General features: G+C 41.6%; 2 protein-coding genes and 1 non-coding gene across 6 annotated transcripts; 1 reads left to right on the forward strand and 2 right to left on the reverse strand.

Moving 5' to 3' along the window:
• Nucleotides 1-73: 73 nt before the first annotated feature.
• Nucleotides 74-7,251, forward strand: ppp1r11 (protein phosphatase 1, regulatory (inhibitor) subunit 11). The gene is made up of 3 exons (XM_037092572.1): nt 74-463; nt 2,466-2,574; nt 4,016-7,251. Exons 1-3 carry the CDS (start codon nt 386-388, stop codon nt 4,198-4,200), a joined length of 372 nt encoding a protein of 123 aa, XP_036948467.1. The 5' UTR covers nt 74-385; the 3' UTR covers nt 4,201-7,251.
• A 1,336-nt stretch (nt 7,252-8,587) lies between these two features.
• Nucleotides 8,588-19,520, reverse strand: c3h6orf47 (chromosome 3 C6orf47 homolog). Of its 4 annotated transcripts, XR_005074157.1 has the most exons (8): nt 19,373-19,520; nt 18,711-18,812; nt 18,382-18,523; nt 18,169-18,203; nt 17,753-17,800; nt 16,130-17,454; nt 14,437-14,679; nt 8,588-11,512 (listed from the first exon to the last, which is right to left on the reverse strand). XR_005074157.1 is itself a non-coding variant. In XM_037092234.1 (3 exons), exon 2 carries the CDS (start codon nt 15,362-15,364, stop codon nt 14,444-14,446), a length of 921 nt encoding a protein of 306 aa, XP_036948129.1. In that variant the 5' UTR covers nt 15,365-15,853; nt 16,130-16,768; the 3' UTR covers nt 8,588-11,512; nt 14,437-14,443. The 4 variants fall into 4 exon arrangements, 1 of the variants encoding a protein (XP_036948129.1); XR_005074155.1 differs by lacking the exons at nt 17,753-17,800; nt 18,169-18,203; nt 18,382-18,523; nt 18,711-18,812; nt 19,373-19,520 and having other exon boundaries at nt 8,588-10,179; nt 10,264-11,512; nt 14,437-15,853; nt 16,130-16,768; XR_005074156.1 differs by lacking the exons at nt 8,588-11,512; nt 17,753-17,800; nt 18,169-18,203; ... (1 more) ...; nt 18,711-18,812; nt 19,373-19,520 and adding exons at nt 12,770-13,007; nt 13,213-13,316 and having other exon boundaries at nt 14,437-15,853; nt 16,130-16,775.
• Nucleotides 18,069-18,137, reverse strand: LOC119017467. The gene has a single exon (XR_005074431.1). It is a non-coding gene; the product is annotated as a small nucleolar RNA SNORD52 (small nucleolar RNA).
• Nucleotides 19,521-22,404: the final 2,884 nt, after the last annotated feature.

Consider the following 22,404-nt stretch of genomic DNA (forward strand, 5'->3'; position numbering starts at 1 on the left):
AATGTCCCAAGTGGTGTTTTATTACATGTATAATATTATCGTAGACGCGGTGGTTTGTCGTGTTTTTTACGTTTTGTTGCGCGGCGCGGTGATGAACACGAGCTAGCCGACGGTCATTTGGACCTGACAACATCAAACATCCGCCACCAATCGGGCTAACTCACTTTCAGCTTGACTTTCTGTTGGTTCCCTTCTTACCGAAGTGCTCAGCGCTTCATAGTCAACGGAATCTCCTACCTTCACAGTTAGCGATTTAAAGAACCAGGCTCGGTCATCGTCGTTATCGTAACATTACATTGGAGACACTGACAGTCGACGCTGGTTCTTTATTTACACCTTCAAGCTAGCTAACGTTAACGGTTGCGTTAGCAAAGCGGCCCCAGGTATGGCGGAGGTTCCCGGGACATCGAGTGAGACGATAACGGAGACTGTGGAGACGAGCACACCGCCGCCGCCCCAGCAGGTGAATAATGATGGAGGGCTGGCCGTGGACACGTTTTGGACTGTTTTGCCAGCAGAGCACGAAGCCGCTTAGCGTTTAAGTCTTTCCAGCTCGTGCGAGGCCTCGCTACTTGTAGATAGCTTACATGTTGTCAGCATGAAATATACAACATTACTCTATCAGCACTGCACCAGGAAGCTGTACAAGGCCTCATCTGTCCGTATTACTAAGTTACAGTTAAATGACAGTGCATGTTTGTGTGACAGCTAAGTGCTATTGATAACGTAAGTTACATCAGCAGCCGTGTGTCTCGCTCTGCGCAATACGGGCTGGTGTGTTCAGCATGTGTCAACGCTGTGGAAGAACTTGGTTGTCTACAGAGATCCACTGACTTGAACCCCATCCGGCACCTCTGAGATGAAACTGAAAGTCCGATCGTAAGCCAGGCCTTATTGGGCCCGCATCAGTGCTGGACCTCACTAATGCTCTGGTGGCTGAACGGGAGCAAATCCCTGCGGCCGGGTTCCAACATCTGTAACGGGGACAGAGACCAGAGGGATGGGGCCCGTGTGAGGAGTACAATCTGGTCATGGTGTCAGAATCTGATGTTCATATGCTTTTTGTTTTGGGCTTTCCACCCATTATGTCTATATCTATATATGTATTTATAGATACAGGTAAAACCTTATATATCTGTATCTATAGACATACATAGGTTTTGTTTATGTGGGTTGATGTGCTTATTTATCAGCACCTCATAATCAATATGAGAATAACAGACAGACAGATAAGTGTTTCGACAGCCACTTTATTTCAAGGAGTTAACTTGTTTCCACGTTGATGAATGAAATCTAAATTGATGTCACAGTCTGCTGCTTGTCTGAGAGGTCTAAAGCGAGAGGAAGGTGGGTTGTGTTGTTATTAATGTCATGTTGTTATTAATGTCGTGGCTCCAGCTGAGGAGAGCAGCCTCCCCGCTGCACCATTAGCTCCGGGGATGTCATTACTGTCCAAGATGTTGAAGGGTGCTGTTTTTTTTTTGTTGTTTTTTTTTAGACAGAACAGACTGGGCAATTTATATAGAGTATACCTCACATCAGAGTTGGATTAACTTGTGTAAGTTCTACAGCGCGTGTTGGTCAGCCTGTTTCATTTGTCAGTGCTGGAGTTTGCTGCTCTGCAAAGTATGCCAAATATCTTTTTTTAGCTTCCAGGTTTACTCTCAGGGCCCTTGTTTTGGAAAGCCGGTTTAGTGGAAATTCTGAGTTCATTAAGCCTGAACGTTAACTTAAACTGAGGCTCAGTTACTACGGTAACATACTCAGTGCATCTAGCTTGCTCATGGGCAGATTTTCTTCAACAAAAGCAATTTTCACAGAGATTTACATTTAGGGCATTTAGCAGGTCGTCTCACCTCTGTGTTACAGCAGCGTTACTACCTCCGCTGATGGATCAGAGGCGGAATGAACCCCCATTCCATCTTTGATTCCGGTGAGGCGGAATAAAAGCGCCCCATGAAAAGGTAGTGTGAATGGGGCCACAGTCTGAGTTTCTCTCTTACTCCTTTTCTTCCTGCGTCGCCTGCTGTTGTACACAATGTTTCTTTCCTCAGTCAGTCACATCTGAATCACTTTCTGAAACAGGTCCCTGGTTAATGCTGCCCACTGACTATGCACTGTAGTGATTCTCCCACTGGCTCTGCCCTCGAGTTCCTGCTCAGCACATGGAGCTTACATTGTGATGACATCACAGATTTTTTTTAATCCCTTTTTGGGGTTGAGGAAAGTCTTACAACCATGAAACCTCCATGAATCTAATATTCAAAATAGAAAGATTAGTAATTGGCCTTGTTGCCCCGTCAACGGTTTTACACATTTCTCTCGTAATGGCGGTCCATTGGATAAATACTTAATAAACGGCAGAGGAATGTTTCGCTGACTTGGAGCCAGGACTGTCCCGCTGTGTGATGGTAAAGAAAACCAGTATGCTCAGTATCTCACAGCTGACCTCTCACATGTTACAGGAGGGACGAAGCCTGACAATCAAGCTGAGGAAGAGGAAGACTGAGAAGAAGGTGGAGTGGTCCAGTGACACTGTCGACAACGAGCACCTGGGAAGAAGGTCTTCGAAGTGTGAGTTCATCTTATCCATCAGCTCACACTGAAATCTAATCAATGCAGTAGTTTTCTTTTCTATGCTGCTTTCGAATGCTGTTGGAATAATGCTTCGTTCTAGAGGTTGTCGTTCATTTTTATCCACACTTTCAGATGGAAGTTGACAATGTTGGAGCAACCGTCTTAAACTTGCGTCCTAATTCGGTATCAAAATTTAGGAGCAAATTTCCAGTCTAACTCCGGCCACACCCCACCGCAAACCAACCAATCAGAATATGGTATGCAGTGGTGTATGGTACAGATAATAGTCACATGAAGGTGTTTTATTTACTATAAAATCAATCGAGTGATCGTCGTCTGTACATCCATGTTCAGAGTGCTAATGCTTGAGCTTGAAGAGTCTCTGAAATGACAGTATATATTGGGTACAGGTGTAGCCCACAGATTGACTGACTGACCCTATGGCAAAACTCAGAATGATGGATATTCTGTCATTCTCTTCGAATACAAGTAAAGACTGAGTGTGGTTAGTATATACCTGGAACACTTACAGTCTTTCTATCCATTAGAAGAGCAGCGCATACAGTCGTACTGAGTCCAACAAAGAAACATTCCTACATTGTACACGGCTCCCAGCGGACCCACTCCAGTTCTTTGCCAGTGCCCTAATATATAGTACATGTTTTTGATGGTGAGGGAAACAGCAGCACCAGGAGAACATGTGAACTCCAAAGAAAAAGTACTGCCCGACCAGAAAATGAACCCAGGACCATCCGTCCTGTGACTGTGTGGCAACGGCACTTATCACTGTGGCACAGTGCTGCCTTACTGCCCTAGAATGTATTTCATATAATTGACATGCATAATGATGGCATTTCAGAAGAACCTAAATATTGTGAAAATAATTAAAGGTGGATTCGGATCACATAAAAAGGTTTTTATAATCTAAAAATGATTTTGATTTAAAATGTTTGTTTTTTTTAAATTAATATCCATTGTTTCCTTTACATATGGACTTGATCTTCTTTCACATTCGTGCACCAACAGGCTGGTCTCAGAGGTGCAGTTGCTTTAAAAAAATGCCTTGGAAAAGTTTGTTTTGGAAAAAAAACTGCATGGAATGGTGGCTGCCGTACTTAAATAATGGTGGACATGGTCAACTACCACGCCTTGTGCTGTAAATTGGACATATGTTAATGGAAAAACTGCAAGAAGACGGCGACACACAAAAGAGGAGCGCCAGCCAGGCGAAACGTTCCTGGCAGTGTCTGTGCGATCGGCACCTTTTTATTTATTAAAATTGAAATAACTTGATCAATCAATTAAACAGCAGATGAAGGGCTATTTTTACCCCACTCTCACTTTAGCAAGAATGAAGGGCTTACCATGAGCCAGTGAAGGCATTAGCTGCAGAGGCAGATCATGTGGATCAGTCTTAATCCTGTATCTTGTGTTCCAGGCTGCTGTATTTATGAGAAGCCCCGACAGTTCGGAGAGTCCTCCTCTGAAAGCGAGGGAGACGATGACGATGAAGGGTGTGGCAGCGCTCACTGCATCCTGGGCCACGGCAGGAGAGGCAATGGACAGAGAGGGGGCGGGGGTACCACGGTGCCCCCGAACGCCGGAGGGTCACATACCCACTAATGGGAGCTGCAGGCTGATTCGTGGGGTCCGAGCGGTTTCTCACCACAACAAAACTTTTTTTTTTTTTTTCTTTTAGTTTAGTTCCATCACTGAAGTACGAGCAGGCCTGATGTTGCGTTCCTGTCGTGAGTCAGAAAAAGTACCAGCTGCCGGATCGCGGAGCAGCGTTTGCACTGCAGCTCTGCAAAACTCAGAGTAACGTGGGTGGTCAAATTGGCCAAATTTCATTCGTTTCATCACTTTAAAGCAGGATCAGTGTTGTGCCAAGTGACGTATGTAATGTGGAACGATAACTCCCAAGTTCGCATTTTAGATTCCTTTTTAACATCTCAATCAATAAGGAGACGTGCTGCAGTATTAATGGAGTTTAAAGGGCATTACCAGTCTTTCTGCACGTTTTAGCCTTTTACTACAAATCAGACGCAGTATGCATTACTTCACTGCTGAGCATTTTTCAAAGCATGTTTTAAAGATGGTAGAATTTCCTATTTCCCTACTTTCCTATTTTTTAGGCACCCATTGGTTTCTATTGATTTCATTCTTAACTAAAATAAACTTTGAGGTCTGTGATCCATCACCGTGAACAACAAGTTTTGCTTTAATTTTTGGCAGATTTGTTTTGCAGACATGCGAGTAGGGTCACAGTTGCAAAAAGCTCAAAGGTACTGGCTTTACATAAACATATACTGTAAATGTGTAAATATATATTTGCAAATGTTGCTGATTAAGGGACTCAAATAATTAGCTCTGTTTTCTTTTTTCTCTATCTCTGGTTTTTGCAAAAAATGTCTCCTATACCTGAATCAAAATGTGTTACTCAAGTTTCAAGCCTCTACAATCAGGATTTTTTTCTTTTTACCACCTGGAAATCATTCAAAAGCGAAAAAAGATGCTCAGGAAAAAAAGTCAGCAGCGGTAATGTAAACTGTATAATTTGTCAAATGAACAAAACATATGCAAAAACACTGGTAACATACCGAAAATGGTCCGTGTTGTGTAGTGATGACACCTCACCAAGCCGGGTTAAGGAACCACAGCTTGCATCATTGAATCAGCCTAGTTAAAGCTTCTGTGCTTTGTCTTAAAAGCAAAAACACATTTTATCATCTGCCAAGCGACCTCATTAGCAATCGACTGGGAGGAACTGTCTGTAACCCCTCTGAATACATATTTAAAGAGTTGCAGTGCTGATAACGGAATTCTCAAAGCCCATGTATTTGCCTGGTTTTATCCCTTTTCACTGCAAATGTACATTACATAACTGCGACTTCAGAAAGTGGAAATACTCAAGTAAATCATCTTAGAATGGTACTTAATCACAGCACTTGAGTAAGTGTGCTTTGTTGCATTTCGTCACTGGTGATTCTTAATTTTAACTTTAATGTTTGAATATTTAATATTTAATTTGTAACATTTACTGCAAATGTATTTGTTCCTATTGGTCTATTAATTGGTGTCGGTATCGTCCCAGTAAAAAAAACACATATCGCTTGACCTCTATTGAATCGCTTCAGGTCTTAGAGACGTCGTATAAAGATACACTGAGAACCTTCATCAGACTTTAAGGAGATGTTTTTCATCCTGTTGTAGGCGGTTTGGAGTGCTGTGGAAAACAATGACCTTTGATTTCTTTATGAATTGGCTTGAAACATATAAAGACACCAGTTATAATGTCACGATCAGATCACAGCAGAGTTGACTCCACGCTTGTCGTTCTGACAGGAAGTGCGGTCACGTTTCACTTTTCCCCCGGCAGCGTAGACTTTCTGACTCCGAGGCATCTCAGGAACGCAGCATCCAGTACATTAGGAGCTTTGAAGAGATGGTCTTAGAGAGGCCATGAAATGTTGTCCGGCCGTTTATTTTCCCCCCTTTGACAAAGTGGCAGAGTTATTTTGCTGGTGTTATTTTCTAAATTATACTTGACATGCAGTTGACCACAGTCTGTATAGTAACATTGCACTTACAAACCGGTCAGTGAGAAGTTGGAAATAGAAAAGATTGAAGACTTGACACCACCACAGATCTCACTTGTTTAGGAATGAGTATTTGGTGATTCTGAGACCAGTGCTGGTTATTGCCAACCTGTGTGACAATTTCTGATCCGTCTCGTGCTGCATGAGACTGGAATATACATAAAAGGTCTGTATCACTGCACAGAAAGGCATAAAAGGCTTGTGCTGCTTTTTGTGTGGCGATACGGCTGGCGGGTGTCGTTGAAAGCCGAAAGAAAACAGTTCTCACGTGATAGTACTCACAGCAAAGTCTGTGGATTACTTTTCGCAAACGGGTCATGACTTCTGGAAAGACTCATTGCTGTTGAGATTTTGAAATATGTAATGTCCTTGCCAAGTGCCATCTAATTCACTATATTAAAAAAAAAGGCAGACAACTCTGCGGCCGACATTTCCAAAAGTTGGCGACTCACACCGAACAATCTAGATGGATGAACAGCACTGCAGGTCAGAGGATAAATAGTATTTTTTTTTGGGATTTAGGGCCGTCTAACCCTATTAACTCCTCGGGACAAAGCGCCACAGGTTCTCAGTATATTCAGCTGCATGTCATCGGTTCAAGAAAAAAAAAATCTTCAGTTTCACTTGAGAATTCTACTAAAGGATAAAAGATGGGTATTTATGCTTTTTCCTGCCGTGCTCTGCAGAGTGACAGACGTGTTGACTGATGACGTAAAATTGATTAAAAGCAAAAATGCAGCTCTCTGTGAACGGAGGTCCACTCCCGACCAGGCTGTACATAAGTAACTGGGTCGCAGCTGATGTGGCATACGGGAAAAAGCATGTCTCAGCTATGACCAAAACCTCAACTGATGCAGGCTCCATCATCCAGTTTTCAGACCATGTTTGATATGTGACAGTAGTGTGGATTACACTTATTTATGCTACCACTTTATGTACTATCTTACACATTGACATTGTTGCATACTGTATGTACACTGTCCTTGTACTGGTGATGCACCTTTCTGTATATACTATTAAGCATCATGAGAGCAGATTTAATGTGAATTAAAGTTTTGAACAGTGATTCAACTTACAAATGTGTGTATATTACGGATGAGTGTGACGCCAGGTGGTCGCTTATACTTTCGCAGTCCCCACTCAGGGTTGTAAGAGCTAAGGAAAACACCCCATTTATTTTTATCTGAGAAATTTGGATGAGAAAGTGGATACAAAGACGAGGCAACTTAACATCTGCGGTGAGGCAAAAATGTCGTCTCCCCTTTCAGTCTGATCCAAGGACGGATTGCCCACTGTGAGAAAATGAGTAACCTCCCAAGATTCCCCAGGCAATAGCCTCAGGTGGATAGTGGGGTTATTTGTTTGATTGCACTTCTGTGAGGGAATGTAAGGATATACAGACTACTGCAGCAGAACATCATCTAACATGATAAAGACCTTAAAGGGGCAATCTGTAAGAATTGGCCACCTGCCACTTTCATACCCAAAACAGACACAAACACTACCTGCCGAGCACCAAACACAAAGCCTACACAGTTAGAAACTAGTTGGTCGCTCCTGTGCTGAGGCTTTCAGAAGATGATCATGGTTTGAATCTTAGATGCAAGATTTGCCCTGTGGATGATTGAACAGGGTAATGTTGCACAAGATACCAACTGGCTAAAGCTACTACCAGGAATTGCTCCAGTTAGGTTAATCTTTCACTGTACCAGCATGTCTTCAACGGTAATGGAGCTGATAGGGTGAACTGCAGTACAACAATATAAGTTTGACAGGTAAAGCAGGCACTATGTTCGTTTTGAGGGTTTATTGAACACAGATCAGTTTCAAGTGTCTTGCAATCTGATTTTTCACAGCATTCTGAGAGAGAGAGAGTGACAAAAGTGTTCGGAAAGGTAAGAAAACGTACATCGAAAATGTAATTTAGCCTTGGTGTAATACAGACCAGGGGTTCATTTACTTTTAAATGGTTCACTGGGTTCCATTTGGGGAAAACTGATACAGATCAGTGGGTCACAGACACAGTGATTTTGATTTATTATTTGGTTAAAAGGTGCAGTATGTAAGAACTGACCAACTGTTGAATTCATTCTCCCCAAAATAGGGGCAGCATATCCCCAGAGAAACAGCTAACCAGTGCTAACTAATAAACTAGTTGTTTATAAATCCTGTCAGTAGATATCTCCCCCTTTCACACAGACGTCATCTTGCCACTATTGCGTCTCTGTCCGTAACTCCCCTGGCGGATCAGAGGCATAACGAAAACTGCCCCTCATTCTGCCTGTGCGACTTTCACAGAGGCGGCAAGGTGGAATTACGGTGCAAGAATATTGCCTTGAAAGTGTGGCAGTGTGAATGGTACTTTCATTGTGGTTTTTTAAAATGTGCGGAAAATCAAAACAATGACAGAATCAAAGAACAGATCAGTTTTTATTTCGCCAAGTGAGAGCATTTAACTTCAGTGTAGTGTTAAGTTCAAAGTGGCCATAAATAAGATGTACAGTAATAGATCACAGCAGATACTTCCTCTGACTACTTCCAGGTTAAAACTACATAAAAGGTATTGGTGAAGTCTTCCTTCCTTATCTAAGGAAGTGGGACAGAGTTTCTTCAGCTACAGTGATCCTGCACTTGTTAGGTCTGTTGGCTGCTCATATAAAAATAGCTTTTCATACAAGGGAACATCAGCATTAATACCACTGCAATAAAAGCTCCATGTAAGCAAACAATGAATAAAAGGCCGCAAAGATTTGTAGACACTGGGTCACCTTCTTGGGACTCGAATTGGTGTAAAAAAAAAAAAAGAAAAGAAAAGAAAAAAAACCTAATATAGTTTGACATTCTCTCTCGAAATCTGTACATACCAGTATTATAATAAAATCTTCTATTCAAATTAAAATAGTTATCTTCCATTGTGTGTACATTTGAAAAAATGTCAAAATGCAATTTTAATGTTTGAACATGCATAAATACTATCAATGTTCTGCTGATTTTGAACCTCAAAGACCTTGGTAGACAATGTGGAACCTCGACTGCCCTTCTTTATTTACTGCCAAATTTTATCTGTCATTATGGCGGCACTCTATGGAAGCCCTGAGTGGCAAGTGAAGAATTTTATGTTCTCTCTCCAATGTTTATGATTTAAGAACTGGTGAAAAAAAACTTTTTGTCAGGATAAATATTCTGAGTTCCTTATCTGTGAAAACAGGTGGGTAAAAGCTTTTCCAGGAGAAAAAATAAATTAAATTTGTGAATCCAAGGCGAACTTTATAATATGAATTTTGGCCACAAGAGGCCAAACGCACATGAGGCTTTGCAGTACAGTGTGTACTCATACTTAATCACATGTCCCCTGAAGGAAAACATGAATGTTTATAGTCCAATTGAGAACATAGTGTAGTGGTACACTTCAGCCTCTTGTGGCTAAAATGAGTATTACAAAAACAAACTCTAATAATGTGCTAAAGACAAAACCTTTTCTTATAATAATAATAATAATAATAATAATAATGTTTTTAAAAAGTCATAAACACAGGTGAGAAAACAATTTAAATCAGATGTAGAAAATAGGGCACCAAAAAATTTTTTTTTTAAATCCCTCCTTACCCTCAGGGCTTTCATTAATGTCAACATGGAAGTAGGGGTACAGTGATAAGTACTTGCTTTAAGAGTTCTTATTTGAATCTGGCAGTAGTTATGCATTCGAGATAACATTAGAATGTTGACACATTTTGTCATTCATCATGTGCACACATGAAAAATAACCTTAAATTACTGAATTTCAATGTCACGTTGACAGGCTGTGTTACAGGTAAGGAATCTAGAGCGTCACAAAAATCCATAAAAAACGCATTCTTGTGTTGAAAGTGTGGCCTACGTTCCCAGTAAAAAACATTTCAAATGTTTCAATCAAGCAATATCAGGGAACATGACATAAGGCATGAAACAACTGTGTACAGAGAACACATTACGATGTGTACGTTTACAATCTCTCAGACACTTTCTCAGAACAAGCAACAATAATAGTGCCACGTCCATATGATGAGGAATCTCAATGTGATGTACTACATGCACTGTAAGTGGTAACGTCTAGACATGCTGCTTCCACAGGTCAAACAGGGCTGCCAGTTTAATATGTGAAAATATATAAAGTACAAAACAGACTGACAAGTGGAAATGTTGGACAATTGATCATTTACAGTTGTAAACAAGCAACAACCACACCAGCTGATGATGAAGCCACTCATTCCATGGCTATTAGGTGATCACTGGTCAGAGACAACGCTGACTTACGGCTTAAATATAGTAGATTTATTAATGTCATTGTGATTGTGTGTGACTTAATTTGCTGGTGCTTAAACCTATAGGTCAGCATTGGTGGTTACTACTTGCTCATCCCTCCTCTGGGCTTCCTCCCTTTTGCTCCAATAAAGGCACATACACATCAGCATTCTGTTTCAGAGTTTCTAGGGGTCAGCTGTGGGAATACACGGGTCAAAGCTGAACAATGGACAGTGGACAAATTCAGGTGAATCTACTGGAGCCAGTAACAGACCACTCCAAAACAGTTAACACCTGCTTATGTCTGTTGTATGAACTTCAGGTTAATTCAAGATGTGATGAGTATGTCAGGGACAGGTGTAGTCTTATGGTCACTGAGAATCTTTACCTTTCAGAAATTATTTTCTTAGTGTTTTGGCCTGACTGTCAGGAGCTTTGATATTATCTGATATTTGAACTTAAGTTTGTCCGATCTTCTGTGCCCTGGGCAAACATAGTGTTATTGTTTTTTGTTAATGCAGCGGTTTGTATTGGTTTGCATTTTTCCCCCTGGGTGGTACTGGATTAAACCTCTACTAGTTAAGGCTGTGTTTTTGGCTGTTTTGCATTTAAATTGGTGCATTTTTTCCACACCGAGTGAACCAAAGGCAACCTGTTCCCAAACCAGGTGACTATTGCACGCTGATTCACAAGACAAGAAATACAATGAAAACAAGACAAAATGAAATAGACTATTTCCTAAATATTGGGGGTGTCTCTTTTTCGACATAATAGGCATTCCTTGAACATTCAGGGCCTCAATCATTTCTGATCCTGACAATAGTAGTAGTACAACAAGTGAGGCCAAACTGCTATAAAGTGTAGATCAATAGTGTTGAAAACAAAGTCACATCAACACAATTTCTAGGAGTTTATAATGAGTGTGCAACACAATTCTTACATCACACTGCAGAAAACAGTGGTACAGCAGAACAGTCCATGTCGTGCCGTTGTTGTGATGTCAAACACTTGGTGGCCTGATGTCGGTGGAATCCGGAGTAGGCGGCAACTTCTCGCTGCGGGAAAGACACAACCCTTTAATAAACATTTGCCATTTTGGATAATGCAGTTGTAAAGCATACTCTCAAATTGAAAGACTGTGTTTTTGAATTAAGATAGGGAAGAAAACTCCATAACAATGTGACACTGAAAAGCAGGCACTGTAGACCAAGACTCAATACCTTGTAGTATGACGACTTTATCATATGAAATCCCTTTAACTCATAACACACAACTCAGTAGTTTATGGTGACAATGAGGATTTGGATTATTAAAACACTCAGTTTACCCACTCAGTTTACATCTACACCTTCACTCGTTGTATCTGCTTTGACAGAACAACCACTCAGATCATTTACTTTTGTAAAACTTTTATTTTCCACCACATGGGAAAAAAACGCGTTCAAAAAGTAAACAAAAATAAGTAAAAGTACAACACCGATTCCCCCGAAATTGGGACACTGTGTTACTGTGTGTAAGAACAGATTGAAATGATTCATGAAATCTTTTCCAACCTAGATTCGTTACTTTGAAACTCTTTCCCATTTGTACATGATACACAACATCAGCTAATCAACAGTTTTATACAAAAAGAAATACATTATTTAAAAGAAAAAAAATACAGCGCTGCAACAAGTACTGCAGCGTCAAGCGCCTGCTCATCAGAAACAAAGATGTTTCCAACCAGAGTGGCAGGACAACTTCAACTGCACAGCCATCGAGACACCTTGCTAGAAAAAACCATTGTTAAAATACTATTTTTGCCCGTTTTTGGACCGCATAAATATGTAAATATTTGGAACTTTTCAGCGCTGTTCACAGCATCTATGCTCATGTTTTGTACAAACTCTGCAAACAAACAGGCAGCGGCGTTTTAACCCTTTGGGGAGTTTTCCTCAATTGTACCCAAAATATGCACAACTTTTTTCACAATAAGGTAACACGTCTTTCAAGAAACTAGCAATCAAGTGTTTTGAAAGAGAGATCTAGAGATGTTTCTTTATATTGTTATAATGCCTTTTAAGGAGAGAATTTGTATAGTTATCACAGGCATTCGTGTTTTTACAAGGTTTTGTGCAGTTTTAGCATCCTATACTGTGTATAAGACTTTACTGCTTTTAACATTTTAGCTTTGACATCATGTCTAACCACATGTCTAGATCTGTAGAAATACTTAGAATCTCTTTATAAAATGGAAATCTGATGTTCTGTTTGCCTCAAAAAGAGACCTTATGATGTTTTGATGAGTGAAATAAGCCACACAGACACAAACATAGTAAATACAATATTTTTATTTACCTCTTTCCTTGTATTGCCTTAACATATTTCAATAAAGACTAAAAAAGACAGGATAAGATGGACAAAGGCAGGGGACAGCGTGAGGCCATCACACAGGGTAAAGAGCTTCCCCCGGTGGACGATGGTCGAGAGAGTGATGAGGATGAAAACATCACATTGTCAGGGTGCAGAACCTCACTGTTGACCGATTTGTTTGCATCACGCCGAATCATCCTTTAATAAAGAAAAACTGTAATTAGGCAAAAAAAGCACACTGACATCTTCTGGAACCTAACAAATTAACTCCTGCCTAACAAAGACAAACCAAAAACTACAACACAACACACTAAAGGTTGTTACAAAAGTTGTTTTTTTTATTGTTTTGGCTTGTGGTTAAGTTGTTAGTCCACTGTGATTTACCGTTACTGCTGTTACTTACCTCCAAATGTAAACTGTCGTCTGTTTCTGATGTTCCACCAAGGTCGGTGGGACCACTCCGTTCCCACCTGACATCCGCGTTGAGATGAAAAGTGCGGCGCATACCTAGTTTCGAAATTCAGAGGTGCACGACAAAGTAACAACTTGCGGGACATTACCGCTCAACACAATAGGCACGATGATGTCGTTTTTGTTGCCCGCATCCCACTGACCAAGACACTTTGGCAGGAGATCAAATGCAAGTTAGAATCACCCAAGCTATGTTAATTGTTAACTGAGAATTATATGTACATTACATTAATAAAATGTTGTCCAAGTCATGGCTGATTTTATTTTTGTAAATAATGCTACATTTTCTAATTTGAACAAAATAAAGTTAAACATCGTTGAGACTTGTTTAAGAAAACTCTACTTCAAACCCTGCTCCAGCATTTGTCATGCAGTAAAATAGAGGCAGAAGGTACAGAATGGGACAGTCAACTAAAGTAGAAGGACCTCAAATTGTGCTTAAGTACACTATTTGAGTAAATGCATTACAGACAAAATACCTGAGATTCATACAAATTTTCATGAGGATTTCCGTGCATCTTTATTATACATCCTGGAGGTTTAAGTTCCCTCAAACTGCAATAAGTTGCAGCAGCCCTAGCCTAAGACCAGGCTCACACTACAGGAGTACCAGGCTGGTTTGACCCTGATATGTGCTTCCCGAAAATCAGAGGAGAAATCTGGTCCAGGAGCTTGGTCGTATGCAAAGGTCTGGCTTTGATATCAGAGTATCTGTTATGTGCTGGGTTGGTGTAAAAAATCCAATCTCAAACCTCCTAAACTCCTCCAGACTCATTGGATTTGATATTTAGCATTCAAAATCTGGGCGACCATATTTGCCATCGTGCCAGTACTGAAAAGTAGCCAATAAGAGTCACCCTGTAGCAGTTGATCCCATGGTTAAAGATAGCTAACATAATACTGTTGACAATTAACAAAACTCTCATCTCCTGTTCTCAGTGAAGAATAGACCGCCTATCTTGACCACGTCTCCCCAACCATTCTGTCACGCAGACTTGTTTTCTGCTTTTGTTTATTCTCACTGCAAAGTATTAACATAACTGCAGCAAGCTGTTGGCCCAGTCTTCATATGTTTTCATTTGAGATCACATGGGGGCTTTCTCTGGCACAATGAAACATTACTCAAACATCATACTGGAGGAGTGTAAGGGCTTACCTCAAGTTCAACTTGTCTTCACTTTGTCTTTCATAGTCAAAGGCTTTTCCTTATGTTCCCTACTGGCTTTCATTTCATCAGTCTCCTTGCCCTCCTCGCCCTTTTCTTCTTTTTCTTCCTCTCCACCAAGGATCACACTCTGTCGGACACTGACAGAGATCACTATGGCCTGTATGATGCCATAGATCAAAGCAAACTGAGGGAGATACTCCTGGATCAACCAGAGCAGTCCTGCCATTCCAACTGTGGAGACAAAAAACATGGCCATACCATGAAGCCACAGCCTCAGTGCTCCCTGCACCCCTAAAACCTCCAAGATCAGCTTGGCAGGGGGCGACACAGTCCACAGGAAGCCAATGACAAACAGGTCAAACAAGTGGCGGAGGAAATTGAAACAGATCTCATGGTGCTCCGGTAGGATTTCCACCGTAAAGCTCTGCGCAAATAGTCGAAAAGGAGATGTCAGCTGAGAGGAGGGAGGTGTAGGAGATGGAGGCGGCGTTCCATAATCTGAAAAGTCCCCATCAATATCGCGGTCCGACACGTCTCCACTCCTACCGCCGTGTTTCCTGCGTCTTAGTCCACTTGGTTCCTTCTTTCTTGGCCAGAAAAGGCTAGTGGACGGGAGATATTTCCACCATCTAGAAACTTGCTCTGCATCTGCCTCCATCTCCCGCTTCCCTGCGCCGAGATCTTCGATTACCACGGGCTGAAGCTTCTCCTGCGCTTCCCAGTACTCTTCTGCTGGACTACTTTGGTCACTTTGATGTCTCCACCTGCCCCAGATCCAAGAGGTCCACCCTCTGAGGCCCTCACTGCCCCCGCCGTGCTTCTGGCCTTCAGCTTTCACCGGTGTGGTATTCTCTGACACAGCACTGCTTCCCCATGATCGCGCCCACCCCCAAGCTCGACCCACCACAGCTGTCATGGTTTCTCAGGGCTTGAAGGACTTTTTTTTAAAACTTGAATCAACAGACACTGCCAGCTCCCTGCTGCTTAAGCATGCATGAACTGCCAGTTCAGTTGTGAAGTTGTAATACTTGTTCACTAAATTAAATCCTCAGGTCATAGACACACCTGTGGGTGTGTATGGGAAGTAATTCAGAAAGGAATGACCCCCCTCCTACATTCCTTGCATAAAATATGTTAATTGGCAACATTTATGAGTCAATCTTCTAGTCTACATGTCGCTGGTTAAACCTGACGACCTTTAGAACTGCCAAGGTTGTTCTCAGTAACTCTGCATTGTCTTCAGTAAAGCTAAATAAGCAAATTAGCAACGGCTAGCTGGAGGTGACTGGGTTCAGCAGGACCAAGATTTCAGCTCAATAACGTCAGTCACCGTTAGTGTGGATGATTATCACGAACTTATTTTAGTTTCCCGTTCTCCCGAAAAACATTGCTTCACCCCTCGTACCTGAAAATGAGAGAAAGGGTATTTACAGTTGGGTTATGCATTACATCTTCTTTCAGATTCCACGTCAGCATCAATGCGAGTTAACGTTAGCTAATGGTATACAGGTCTTGGGAGTTGTCTTAGCTAGCCTGTAGGATTTTTTAACGTTCAAGACTCCACGTCCATTTCATTGTCATGGTACAAATAACTAAGGTAATCAGCTGGTTGAAGTGTCGAGAAAACATTTTAAGTGTCTCTAAAGTACGGTAGCTATTCTGATAATGGATACATGCTCACCTTCAGTGACGTTAGCTTGAGTTTGTCTGTCAGACCATAACTAGCATAACTTCCGCCCTGTTAGCATCACACCAGTCGACAAACAGACCGAGTACCTAAGCCTTCGGGTGCCGTGTTGAAAACACAACACTGTATTTTTATTTTTTTTTAAGTAAGACTCCAGCTACTTGCGACAGCTAATGTTACCAAGTGACAGTTCTGCTAGCCTGCAAAAAACACAGGGACATGGTCCGCCTCCCAAATCCACCGAAACGTTCAGCTGAAGCCGAGAACAAAGAACACGGAGTACCGGTGTGGGGTCAACCCTTCAAAATAAAACCACGGCGGACTATCGGCGGTTTATGCTGACAAAAACACGTTCACCGACAATAGACCAGCACTGAACACAAGAGAGGCATTAAGTCTTCCTTATTTATTGGAAGTCAGCCATGGATTGTGTTTTTTCCCCCCCCCAGGATTTGCCGGACGGCTCTGGAGAAAAATTTCCAGTTACCTGTGTGTGCCCGAGTTCTTATCACACACACCCATCTCCCAGTACCAGTGAGGGGGCGGCAGATGGCGTGATTGTCTACGAGGAAACTGCTCGAAAAGTCAAGCTTAACGATTTATGACGCGTGTAGTATCACACTTACGTGGTGATCAGACCAATCCAAGCACATGTCTTGCAGTCAAGGTATAACATATCTGCATTAATGACCACTGAGTGATTGTTAAATTTCAGTATATTCACTGAAGATATTATTTTTCCAATGTGATGACAGAGCTGTATTGCCACAAGGGGTTTCTGATACCTGTAAAGCGCCATTCTGAAGTGCATTGAACATTACATTGGTTTAACTGAATTTAGCCATTCATAAAGTCACCATCTGACAGTAGATCTTTATTAAAATGTTGCACAATTATGAAACCATTTCTGCACCAAGTTACCCAAATGGAGAATCTTGTTCAAAATTTAGTGTGGAGTGAAGCTGTCCATACCACTAATGCCTGTATGAAAATTGAGCCGGTTTTTGACAACTTGACTACAGAGTAGCTACAAGCCAATCCCAAAAAGCATTTGCCGTTTATCCTCATGTGGTTGAATTTATTCCAATCAACCATTCAGTGGAAAAAAGAAAATCTCGAGTCAGTTGTTAACCATTTATTTGAATATCCTTAAATACATGTACATGAAAGGAATCAAGCCCTCTTTACAGTGAGGTCAACTCAATCAAGTTCTTCACAATTACAAACGCTTCAGTATCGTGGATGACCTAGTCTGGCCATCTTGAGTTTGGATCAGCCCCAACGCACAGGTTGCAGTGTCCCAACTGCCGTAGTCTTACCTGAAAAGATGGAAATGAATTACTGATTTTATTACCAGCGATTGGCCCCCCCACAAATTCTCCCAACAGTGAGTGTCTCAGTGCGCTGCGAGTAAACATCAGTCATGATCAGTCGAACCGAAAAACTGCATCATCATAGACCAGATCTGAAGGATAAGAGCCCTTCCATACCCCATTTGGATGGTTCTGATCCATCAACCAGGATATGTCATTTGAATGTTACATTTGCCACTTTGGTTCTCCATGGAAATGTTAATCATCCAAATGGGGCTGGACGTTAAGAGGTGTTTGTACTTACAGCTGTGGAATCACCACATCGACTCCTGTTTGTCCATGTGTGGGCAACCTATAAGACAAATTAAGGTCAGTGTTACCACATGGCAAACTGAGGTCCCAGGACCACAGTGTTGAGATGTTTCAACCCATTTAGTGATAACAAAAAAAAAACATCCAAGTGAAAACAGCTCAGCAGACCCTGGATAACTGGGTCATTAGAGAATTTCAAAGTAGTTTTCCTAATGCTTTCAGGGTTAATACAAACTGTGCTTTGAATAGCAATTTATTTGACATGAAATAAATGGGTTCAAACATGCCATATCATTGCTGTGGTTATGTGGTCAGTGCACTGTGAAGACATCTTCATGCTTTTCTCAGAGACTCTAGTCTATGAAATCATCATTCCACATAACAGAGGCAATTCCTCGCCACACTTACCTAGAGGTCTCGTCAAGTGGCACGTCGTCAAACACCTGTTGAGAGCAAAACACAATATGAGACCAGGTCTTTTCTTAGCTTGCACTTGTCAATAAAATGAATGCTCAGTGCACTGTGAAAGAGCTTCATGTATAATCAGAGACTCTAGTCTAGTGAATCATCATGGTAGCATTGTTCAACAGAATTTCTGTTCCATCCCACTCTGACACTCACTGTAAGCTCATGATGTCAGGCTCATCTGTTCACTCAAGGTAGGACTGTTGTCCTCAGCAGTCCAGAATGAGATTGTCCCGTTAGTGCCAAGCGGCATGAGGTAGCCACCGCATCCAATTTTCATGTGACCCTCTTCAAACACCTGTTGAGGGCAAAACAATATGTCACCAGGTCTTGGCATAGTTTGTATTCTTCAGTGACATGAATGCTCAGTGCACTGTGAAAGAGCTTCATGGTATAATCAGAGACTCTAGTCTAGTGAATCATCATAGTAGCATTGGATTTTTCTTAGAACATTTTATGCTGTGCCATCCCACCCTGACACTCACTGTGTAAGCCCATGGTGTCAGGCTCATCTGCTCAGGTAGCCACTGCTACCATCTTTCATGTGACGGTGCAGGACGCGCCACTTCCCTGAGTTTTGTTGTACACTGCAAGACAAAATGTTTGCATTAGTTTGCTGTGGATGTCAGAAATTTACACAGTTGCAAGGGCAGAAAAGTGAAAGTATTGCATGTCATGAAATTCAAACATTTTTGGGAAGATACTATATTCAAAATCTTTTTTTTTAACTAAAATCTACAGCTAAGTGTAGTTCCCTGAATTTTCCTTATTAAGTTTATCATTCAGCCTAAAATGTCTACAAAAATGACTACAATGTCTGACTATCCTTTACTTGTTGCATCTTGAGCAGTTACAAGTGATCGACGAATGCAGCGTAGTTAATTATAAACGATTAAACCATGTTCTCCTGCACGCATATTTATAGCTTAGTAAACCCAACGACAACACTGTTGTTACGCTGTTTTAATAGAAGCTGTACAGCCTGCACTTCTAGTCAGGGCCTTATCCTCCATGGGAGTGTGCTCCGCCGCCATGACACGTGCTGAGCATTTCTGAGCCAGGGCAGAAGCCGCTTCATATTTTTCAAATGGCTATTCCACACGTCTTAAAAATTACTGAGAATAGACTGAAACAGCATTGCGTTTACCTTTTAGTGTTTCTTCTGGAGTATCTGAGGTTATTAGTGACGGCATGGCGATTACGACTTCTTTGCAGTCAGAGCTCACGTCCCTCTTCATAGAGCGCCGTCTGGAAGAGGCTGAACGGGGAGCCGCACGTCTCTATATATAGGCGGGTCCTTCTCAGCTACGCACTTTAGGTGTCCCGAATTATGCCTGTTTCAAGGTTGGTGTTGTGGTTCTTCTTCTTCTTCTTCAAAAAAAAAAGAACAAAAATTCTTCCTCAGCTCTAAGCAATGTATCTCCTTCAAATCTTACACAATGGCACAATAGGATATTTTATAAATCATAGACATTACATATAACAGAGAAAAATCCAATAACTGATAATGAAGAAAGCACAAAAAACACAATGAAAAAAAATCCAAACATGTGAATAACAAAAAAGACAGGCATACATATATTTGGATTAAATTTTTAAAAAGTATTTTAAGGCATTTCAGATGCTCATGGTCCTTTTTTGTGAGTTCTGACTTCAAAGTCAGAATTCTGAGAATAAAGTCAGAATTCTGACAAAAGGTCAACTACAAACCTACAGTGATAACATCTCATGTGTTGATGGATGAAAAAGGTAATTCTGTTTCGAACACAGAGGTCTGCAAAGCACGTGTCAAAGATCTACGGTAGATGCTTTAGTAAAAGTAAATGAGGCAGAAAAAGCAGTTGCTAAAAAAGAGATCATGGCTGTAGTGTACTTTAACAGTGCGAAAGCCTATGGCTCAATCTGATTAAAATGCGTAAAATGAGTACTGGTGGGTGGCTGAGTTCAAATATTTAGGATTGTGGTTTGATAATAAATGTATATGGAGGAACCATGTTTAACAGGTTGAGACAAAGTGTGAAAAGGTACTGAATCTCATGAGAAGGACATCACGGACCCTCTCCTGGACCCCCTGCAGTTTGCCTACAGAGCCAACAGGTCTGTAGATGATGCTGTCAACCTGGCCCTCCATTATATCCTCCAGCACCTGGACTCTACAGGAACCTACGCCAGGATCCTGTTTGTGGATTTCAGCTCTGCTTTCAACACCATCATCCCAGCTCTGCTACAGGAGAAGCTCTCCCAGCTGAGCGTGCCTGACTCCACCTGCAGGTGGATTACTGATTTCCTGTCTGACAGGAAACAGTGTGTAAAGCTGGGAAAACACATCTCCGATGCACAGACTATCAGTACCGGATCCCCCCAGGGCTGTGTTCTTTCTCCTCTGCTCTTCTCCCTGTACACCAACAGCTGCACCTCCAGTCATCAGTCCGTCAAGCTCCTGAAGTTTGCGGACGACACCACCCTCATTAGACTCATCTCTGATGGTGACGAGTCCGCCTACAGGTGGGAGGTTGACCACCAGGTGACCTGTTGCAACCAGAACAGCCTAGAGCTCAATGCTCTAAAGACAGTGGAGATGGTTGTGGACTACAGGAAGAACTCAGCCTCACCTGCCCCCATCACCCTCTGTGACTCCACTATTGACACTGTGGAGTCTTTCCGCTTCCTGGGAACAATCATCTCCCAGGACCTCAAGTGGGAGCTGAACATTAGCTCCCTCATCAAGAAAGCACAGCAGAGGATGTACTTCCTGCGGCAGCTGCAGAAATTCAGTCCGCCAAAGACAATGATGGTGCACTTCTACACAGCCATCATTGATTCCATCCTCACCTCCTCCATCACCATCTGGTACGCTGCGTGTCATTCGGTCAGCAGAGAAGGTGATTGGCTGCAACCTCCCATCTCTTCAGGACCTGTGCACCTCCAGGACCCTGAGGCGTGCAGGAAAGATTGTTGCTGATCCCTCCCATCCCGGTCACAAACTCTTTGAGACACTCCCCTCTGGCAGGAGGCTGCGGTCCATCAGGACCAAAACCTCACGCCACAAGAACAGTTTCTTCCCGTCTGCTGTCAGCCTTATCAACAAGGCCTGAATCTCCCCTGACACTCCTCACACTCCACCTCTACCACTGACTCTACTGTCACACTGACAGCACCATAACTCTATGCGTTACATTAACGCTCAGCTTGAACTACCTATTCATTTGCGCATTTTCATTTGCACATTATTTCTTGTAACTGTTCACTGCCAGCTGGTCTGCTCCTTTTATCCTTTTACCAAAAAACAGATGTATGTATGATGTATATATATTTATATTATATAGTTATATTTTCTACTTTTTAAAATAGCTTATATTGTTAATTTGTTATATTTTCTTTTTTTTTTTTTTTTTAAGTTTATATTGTTAATTTGTTATATTTTCACTTAATAGTCATTTGATGCATGCACCAACATCACCACAACAAATTCCTCGTATGTGTAAAATCGCACTTGGCAATAAAGCTTTTTCTGATTCTGAGATCTGTCTGGTTACAAGTGGGGAGCAGATAAACAATCACTGTTGGATATAGAGCTCTAATACAGTCATGTTTGAGTTATGGATGTATGGTATATGGAGCAGCAGCAAAGAGCGTATTGGAAAACCTAGACAGAATACAGTTCAGAGTTCTGAGACTTAGTATGCAGTTTAATCAACTCCTGCTAATCCACTTCTAGTGGAAGCTAATGAATTGCCAATATGTCAAACACATTCAAAGTCGTCACTGACTTGTTGGGTCAAGTTAAATGGATCTGGAGAGGAAAGCTGTGATTTGTGGATGCTGGGATTATTCACAGCAGTGAAAAGGTAAAGAATTTGGCTGGCATGCATTTTAATTCAGTGGCAGAAGAATATAGTATAAATTGATCAGAGTATGGACCCAGCGTTGTTTGGAGTAATGTTCTTCCATTGATATTTCCAGTGCCCAATGAGGACTTCCAACTTGTGGATCAGAAGCATGAATGGATTAAAATAAATTAGGGTAACACTGGGCTCTTTTTTTAAAAATGATTTGCAAAATAATTACTATAGCTCTATACCAATATTCACTGATGGATCCAAAGAGCCAAAGAGTGAACATGTAGGAACAGGAGTATACAAACTGGAGTTCGATGTTGTCATATGCAAAAAGAATTAA

The sequence above is a fragment of the Acanthopagrus latus genome, chromosome 3, assembly GCF_904848185.1.
Source record: "Acanthopagrus latus isolate v.2019 chromosome 3, fAcaLat1.1, whole genome shotgun sequence".
NCBI lineage: Eukaryota > Metazoa > Chordata > Actinopteri > Spariformes > Sparidae > Acanthopagrus > Acanthopagrus latus.